Source organism: Protopterus annectens, chromosome 10.part0 (genome assembly GCF_019279795.1).
Source record: "Protopterus annectens isolate FY-2018-M chromosome 10.part0, PAN1.0, whole genome shotgun sequence".
NCBI classification, from domain to species: domain Eukaryota; kingdom Metazoa; phylum Chordata; order Ceratodontiformes; family Protopteridae; genus Protopterus; species Protopterus annectens.
Window position 1 is genome coordinate 704,774,634 of NC_056744.1, and position 8,809 is coordinate 704,783,442.

The following is an 8,809-nucleotide window of genomic DNA, read 5'->3' on the forward strand; positions in this document are numbered from 1 at the left end:
AGTAAGCTTTTGAATTTTGAATGACATTATTTTGAATATGATGCAAAAACCACGCTGCAGGAACATTCTTAGAAAATTGCCACTCTCCTACTAATTTAAATGATGAAGAAATAGCCACAGATCTGTATGGAATATTCAGAGATCCACTCAAAAATTTAAATTACATTTACTTATTAGACATCTGATTGAATTAACATTCCTTCATGAATATTTGTTAATTAAGCAGAAACAGAAAACTGATAATTTTTGTGACTAGTTGGACAAACGTTTTGTAGATATTGATAAAACTTCAGAGCTCATTGAGCTAAATTTCCAAAAATGTACTCTTAGGCCAATGCACTGTGCCAGCTGTGCAATTGCCCACCTCTTATTTCTGGTTTCAATAATAATCTGCAGAGGTGGAATGCAAATGAGGAATTGTAAATGTACAGAGAGGTTGGAGGCCATTTAAAGTTCCTATTCATCACCATCTGACTGCTATAAGAGGATGCTAGGAGTTAATGGATAGTATGGTTGTCCAGGGTTCTTCCTGCATTTGACTGTGCCCACATGGCTAGCAAGGCCCAAGGTGGAGTTGGGAGGGTGGCCTAATATGGTTAAGGTGTTTGCCTTACAAACACAAGGTGCAGGGTTTGAGGCTCACAAGGGATAATTGGCTAAGCTTAAAATGGCTCGCAAGGGCAGTTAGCTTAATACTAATCTATGAACCTACGGGTAGGTTGTATGGGATGGCACTTCTTCTTTTGTTTCAAAACACAGTTAAAATCCTATCTCACCACATCCTGGATTTATAAATGCTTTGAGCCAGGATAACTCCTATAAGACCATGGTTGTCAAAATTATCTGACCCAGGTTAACTCCTATAAGACAACTGTAGGCATACTATCCTCCATATATTCTATTATAAAGGCCTCCAAAACTTCAATACCCATATAATTTTCTTTTTCTTTTTGCAATACAATCTCTACCAATGTTACAGACTTTTGCATCTAGTCTTTCAACTTAATAATGCTGTCTTAACTAACAATCTTAGTAAATTGGAAGCCTCAACAAAACTATCAAGTTTGTTTCTAGACTGTTATTTTGTATTTTGTACATTTTAATTTGTATTATAATTGGATGTCATGAATTATCCACTATGTATGAAACATTCTGTGTCTTGTTTTTACATTTTGTAGTAGAATATGTGTCATGTATTTTGGCTTATTGTATGGAGCTTTTCTTCCCAGGCCTCTGCTAAAAACGGTCAACTCCTGCCCGGTCGGACTTCCCCGGTAAACAAATGTAAAATAAAATAAATAAATAAAATAAAATAAATACCTGAGAAAATTGCTAAAATGTTTATTGTATATGCCATGTTGCACAACATGAAATATAATTGTACTGACAATGGAAATGTGCTATTTCCCCTAAGTGATGTAAAAACAACAATACAGTAGAATAAAATAATTAAAAACACATTTATTCCATAAACATTAAAATAATGGCATATTTTGAATGGACATAGCTATTGAAATGCATTTTAAGTGTTATAATTTAATCTGACAGAAATAAAACTGACTATAATTTACCCAACTCTGAATTTCTTCCACCATACTAATTTATGAAATAATAGAAGGCAAACTATGCATAATCAATGCAGTAAGTACACATGATATAAATCATATTTACATTAATCATTTAACCATGCATTCCATTTTAGGAATATTCTTTGAAAATGCTAAACTTTTGTAAGATTTTATCTGAAGCAAAGCTAAACCCTTAACCATTTTATAATATCCTGCAAAACTAATAATGACAACTTATATTATTTAAAAAGAATATGCATTTAGAATACATTTAAAATAAAATCTTACTTTTACTTGCTTTCCTAGGAAAAAGCTGCTGGTGTTTATTTTAGAAAATTCTAAGATATTTCTAAATAATATTGTTTTTACTTAGAAATTCTGAGTTAATTCAGAGTTAGAAGTGTCTTGTGTAAAAGATTTATTACATCTTGCACGGAAGTATTTCTACTATGATATAGTGTATTTTGAGAAGAGATTAGCAGAAACGTTTGTAATTGTAAATCATTTATTAAAATTGATTTTTCGCCTAATTCATTGTGGTCTTTTACAGGTACAGCAACCTCATGAACTTTATATGAACCCCATTCATTTAGGTCAAGAACTGATCTGAACAGCTGCTGAACTTTGATAAGGTTTTGTCAACTTTTCATATATATTTGTCTCAGTTCATAAGTTCATGAACTCCATTTCACCTGGGTAGAATTCATACATACAAATTCTAAGTCATTCTTTTCAGTGGCATTTGTTGTACTGTGAAATCATTCAGTGTATTTACCTGTTATCTTCATTCAGTGCTGTGAGTAATGCAAGGGCAACTTGAAGGAAACACACATGCTGTGTAATGGGTTCTTATGAACCTCTGGTCATCACTTGCAAGAGCTAAACTTTGGATGTTCACAGCAATATCCTATGGAGGGAAGTGGGGATCTGTGGAATGCTTTCTGAATTCTACAAGGTAACTAAATAATAACTGATGCAGGCAACCAAATAACCACAGGAATATAGCATCGGAGGCATTCATTCACAGTTGACCTAGGTGTGTTGATGAGAGGTTGTTTCATTTATAGTGAGTACTTGATTTAAGTGTATATGATGTTTATTCAATAAAGCAATGTGTTCATCTAAAGTTGACTCCCTGTGTTATTCCACTTCTTTGTCACTGTTAGTGACTTCTGGACACAGACTAGACCTCCTGTTAAACAACAGTCTGTGCTCAGTGTGCCAGAGTTGCCCACTTACAATCCATCTGTATGTTTTGGATGGGAAGGGTCATATGTCTGAATGGAAAAAACATTTTTTATGTCAGTTTTGCTGCAGGAACATTGAGTAACCTTAATTCTTTGTTGTATTACTATATATTTAATACTATTACACAACATTTTTGCTGTAGTATTATTTGCCTTTTCTTATTAAACAATGAACAAACAACTGACCAGGAAGCCAAAGACCACAGCAAATCCTACAGTGGTAGAAACCACTCCAGTTCGCAGTTATTGTGGAAAGAAATAATCCTTTATTGGTAAAACCACTGCAATTCATGGTTAAGCCCTTTCATCTAAACATAGACTTCTTTCTATTATTTAATATCATATCTGCATCCTTCCCATAGGTAAAAATCAGTTACTATAACATCCCTGTAGATTTAAGAGGGGCAATGCACATCTCAGACTTACATTATCATGTAGAGTTTCAAAGCAGTTGTGACAGTCACATTTCATTCGATTCTCGGCTGGGGTGCCTTCTGTGCGGAGTCTGCATGTCTCCCTGTGGTCGTGTGGGTTTCCTCTGGGTGCTCTGGTTTCCTCCCACATCCCAAAGACATGCAGTAGGTGGATTGGACACTCTAAATTGGCCCTAGGTGTGAGTGTGTGCATGTGTGTGCCTTCTGTGGAAGGTTGGGCACCGGGCTGGCAACTCAACACTGTAAAACTCCACTGCCAATCATGAGTGGACTGATGATCCACTGTGGCGACCCCTAACCAGGAGAAAGCCGAAACAAGAAGAAGAAGAAGATTAATTTGCCTAGTTGAAACCAATGTGGTTAGCTGCATTATTTTGTCACCATGTTGCACCTCTATAAATAAATTACTTCATTCAGCAAAAGTTATTAGTGCTCCCTCTTCAACCTACTAGTCAAGGCTTTAAAATGGTTTTGTCTTAAATGTGTCTAACAGTATATCTTTCAAAGGGAATAGAACATAGGTTCATAGGTGTGTACTAGGCTAATGGCCCTGGAGCCTTTACAAGCCTAGCCCATGTTCTGAAAATGTTGAGTTTTGATTTAGTGTTTAACAACTTATGATGGGCCTATGATATATGAGCCTCTCCAGCACTTTACTCATAAAAAAAAACATTGTCGTATCTTGTAGATTTAATTACATATTTAACTTTTCACTGCCTGTTTTTATATCTCTGGCATTACTTAAATCTAACTTGAAACTTCTCATACATTTCTTAAAGCACAAGAATCTATCAGCCATTTAATATATCAGGCATTTTCATATTCCTTCAATTCTTCTGGTTTCCAGCTGGGATAACTTGTCACATTTCTCATTCTATAAATACTGCTGATACAAGCTCAAATCTTACTTTTTAACCAAATTCATAATTCATGATTGTTTAATAACTGTGTGGATGGATGTTTTGAATAAATTTGATATTTTTCTGATGTATAGCATACTGGTGGAGTTCATATTTAGGCTTATCCAGCATATATATATAATATATATTTATGGAAGGTACAGTTACAGTCACACACAGGAACATCACAATTGTCAAAAGAAAGTTATGAAATAATAGTCTGTTTAGATCCTCACTTGTGCTCATATATGTTATATTTGCTGAAATCAGTTTCTACATTTCTGGGTTTCCCATGCTATATAAACTGTAAATGTTCACACTTATTATTCAGATTTAACCTATTCATTTCTATTAGTGTGTTAAAAGGCAGATTTAATCATCTTTAACTTGTGAAACATAAAGCACTCATTATTTTATTTATTAAACATAATCAGGATTGTAATATAAAAGATGAGCAAACTAAGGATAGATATAGTAACAGTCTTTAAGGATACAGATTAACACTTTATTGTAATGTAACTTACAGGAAATGCTTACTCAGTATTGCCTACCCATACTGCAATCTTTCCATGTAATAAACAAATGTTTTCACTTAAATGGATATCACGCTTGAAGACAAAACCACAAATCCTTCATGCACAATGTTTTTATTTTATTATAAACTAATTAATTCAATACGTTCATTCTTTTTATTTATCGTTTTCTGATACTTGAATATACAGTTATATGTTTCCACTCAGACAAGTCTTCCATTGCAAGCTAATTGAGAGACAAGCAGTTTTGTCTGGTGAAGTAAAAAAAACAATATAAATGGCTAGCAGTTCTGCTGAAAGTAACATAAACTGCAACATACACAATATTTGTTTTCAGGATTATCAACTACTCTTTTATGCAAATCTGTATTAATAAAACTTATGAACAAATTCCAAAAACAAACACAAGAAAATATGCCTTACCTTATTCATATCTATATGAGCCTGTTTTGTACTTAGGTGAAAAATGTTTCCCAGAAAAGGAACACATATCGGTCGAGGTGGGAAGTTCTTTGGGGGTTTATTAATAATGTAGTCAACAACTGAGAGAATCAGAAATAAAATACCCAGCCAAGTGCACCAGGTAAACGTTTGCAAGAATGATTGGAGGTTAATTAACATCTGCAAAGCCATAGTGCCTCAGCCTTTCTGAACAAGTGTAAAAAATGGTTAGGCTCCTATCTGTGTAGACTAAATAAATAAAACTTTGCTGGCTAGGGTCCAACAAAACATGGGGATTAAAACTTTGTATGGCTGTGAAATGATGAAGTAGGTGGGACTTAACATGATGCAACATGTTCATTATACCCATTTATTCCTACTCCCACCCTTCAAATCAAATAATAAGGAATCAAAGGAGTATGAGGTGAACATAACAGTGTCAGCACAAGGATTTCAATGCACTCTAATGAATGTTGAGTAAGTTACATTAAAATAGTTTGGAGGAGAGAAGTGCATCTCTCCCTATTGCCATCAAAATAGATTATTGTCAGAAATGATTTACATATATCATCCATCCTCTGAATGCTGCAAACCATCCATATAAGTACATGTCAATATGTATCAAAGTGCACGCTAGTTGAATTCCATTTTCTATCCACGCTGTGCAAGAATTGATGGACAACTAAAATAAAATGGTTCTGCGTATTAAGGTGTTTACTGATTTTGCTAAGGCATGCTGTCTGTGTTTGTCGATTTTTGAAACATATATATATATATATATATATATATATATATATATATATATATATATATATATATATATATATGGGTCTATCTCAATGAACTCAGATAGATCCATATATATATATATATATATATATATATATATTTATAGCTGTGGCCTTGAATGTTATCATTATTCACTGGAAAAAACAGCAGAACTGTGTTGCACTACAACTTAAGGGATATATACTTTTCAGTGAACTGAATCTATAATCACAATAAATATTTTGCTATATGGATATGAAACATACTGAAAGGAACTGTATAAACATACAGTTTACAGTAGGAAAGCTGTATAAATAAATCAGCAAACAAAATGTATTTTACCAAAGGCTTTCTTTTTTTCTCTTTATTTCTTGTTGTGTATAGTAGTTTATTGACAATGTATATATTCCTCAAGGGAGCTGGTGAATTTACAGCTAGTTATAGTAGAATACTGGAGTGCTGGGGAGTCTTTACCTGTAATTGGAGTGCAGGGAGCAAATTCAAGAAGAAAAATATTTTGACTTGTCTGTTGTGTCAGCCACTTTTGAATAAACTGGCTTCATGGATTAGAACTGCATTTAAACAAACTATATTCAGTAATTTTTTTATAGAAAAGTTATTTTTTGGCTCCATCTACCAATTTTCCAGCCAAACTTTATGTCTCAAGTCAGTCAGGTTACCTTTCAGAAACATTTTTGCAGATACTAGGAATACAGCAACTGCCATATACATACCCCCCACACAGAGATGTCTATACTCACGCAGACACACACACACACACACACACACACACACACACACACACACACACACACACACACACACACACACACACACACACACACACACACACAACCCTACATACATATGTGGCATATAGTGTGCCACTATACTATTATTACTGTTTTTCTTTTTTGGGATCACTAACTAGGTACTATACCCTCAGTTGCATTTTTCCTATAGTAATCTGTTGTTTCTATGCTGTCAGCTTCAGCTTAGAGAAGGGTTGAATTGCATGCTGTTCCACCTTCAGTTTGTCAGACTATGTTTCAGAAACTATTTTCTTTTTTATTACTACATCGTGGTACGTTCACAAAGTTTATATTTCCTTGCACCCATCCTTCTTTTTATAATTTCTTTCAGTGATAACTCTTGCTATGGTGCCTTTGCTTTGCCTGCATTTAGTTATTTTGATTTTACTTTCAAGATGTATTTTGCAGAACGCTGATCACCATATTGAACATGCTCACATCCTCTCCATGCTTGTTTTATGTCCTTCCTTGTATGGCCTCCTTTTATTTATCCTCTCTAATCCTATCTCTTTGATAGCACACACAACTATACTATCAACATGCTTGCAGCACATGTAACAGTAGAGCCCTGCTACTATGCAGTTTCACAGTAAAAATTTCACAACCAGTGCTCCTCAATAGTTCTTATTATGATCATATATTATCATATACCACTTAAATCGTTTGGAATACTCTCTGTTCTTTTGGTCGACTTGATGGTAGATACAAAGATTAGCAACTAACCCAAACAGTCAGTAAATCTGTAACAAAAATAAAAAATAAAAGTGTATTACATTCCAGCATTCAGCCATATTCATTACTTTCCAGCACTCAGCCAGTAGAATGAATTTAGTTTTCTGCAACCATACAGTATGTTCCAGTGTGTGTAACCAGTTTTAGAGGGGTGCAAAGTCACTACTAGTGCTGAAGTTTTTCTGTAGGAGAACATGTTCAAACTAGTTATCAGTGGTCCTCTGCAACTCTGCTAATGCTGTACATACAGCTCAGATTTTAAAAATTCACTTGATACTTTTTTGACAATAAATAGCTATGTTAATTACAAAAGTAATAATGACATTGTAATCTTTCAATTGGATGAGAAAGAAATTATGTATGGAACTATCGACTGAGCATGGTTCTACTATGAAACCTTCAGGATACCATCACACCAAAAAAAAAATGTCCAAAACACCGAAGACTTAAAAAAATCATCTTTAAGCATTTTTTGTAAGGGGCAAGCCCACCGAACCCCCTTATGTGGAGGCAAACCCTTCACACTCTTGAATGTACTCATACCAAATCCACAGTCACACCAACTCGAGAACAGGAGAAATCTCCTAAAACAATTGAATCATTGCCAGTGTGCACTAAGAAATTGTACCAGCAGTGATTTCCTTGGGGAATCAGTGATCAAAGTTTTAATTTACTTGTTCCTTCCTACGAGCTGGTGATGCTTGTGGAATTTCATCTTGACCATCTGTAGAAAAGACATTGAATTAAAACATTTATCCCTCCCATGTTTCTCATGTGCTGTATCCAACAAATAAGCCTAAATCTTCTTAGACATTTTTTTGCTTTTCACATACCATATTGAGGACAGATGTTAGCAATTCAAGTGCAGCTGCACAATATGTTAACAGTCGATCCACACTTATGAAGCAAATACACTGGATAAATTCTCTGTGCAAGTAAAAATAAATAACAGTGTATCAATATATCAAGTATGGCAAGTTTAAAATATTTGATGTTAGTTCTTCTTTCGGCTTTTCCTGGTTAGGGGTCGCCACAGCAGAACTCCGGTCCGCTAATGATTGGCAGTAGATTTTTTATGGGTGCGGAGGTGCCAGCTTACCACCCAACCTTCAACGAAGGCATGCCCATTGCATGTCTTTCAAATGCCACTTGACCGCGGGGACGACATACAGACTCCACACAAAAGGTGCTCCAGCTGAGAATCGAACAAGAGATCCTCTTGCTGTGAGGCAGCAATGTTACCGTTGCACCACCACGGCTTAATATGTTTAAAATATTTGATACTGTGCACTAATAGTTCAGAAAAATAAATAAATAAAGACCTCCAGATTGCTACTCAGGCTAGCATCTGTAAGATGTGCTTTGGCTCAAAGCT

At 34.7% G+C, this 8,809-nt stretch overlaps 1 protein-coding gene across 1 annotated transcript in view; it reads right to left on the reverse strand.

The window, feature by feature from the left end:
- Positions 1-5,332, reverse strand: part of LOC122814195 (cytochrome P450 2J2) — a 441,925-nt gene extending 436,593 nt beyond the window's left edge. The window contains exon 1 of the mRNA XM_044086801.1: positions 5,105-5,332. Coding sequence (XP_043942736.1) covers positions 5,105-5,314 — 210 coding nt within the window. The 5' untranslated portion in view covers positions 5,315-5,332. The remainder of the gene's footprint in view (positions 1-5,104) is intronic.
- Between the last annotated feature and the right edge of the window lie 3,477 nt (positions 5,333-8,809).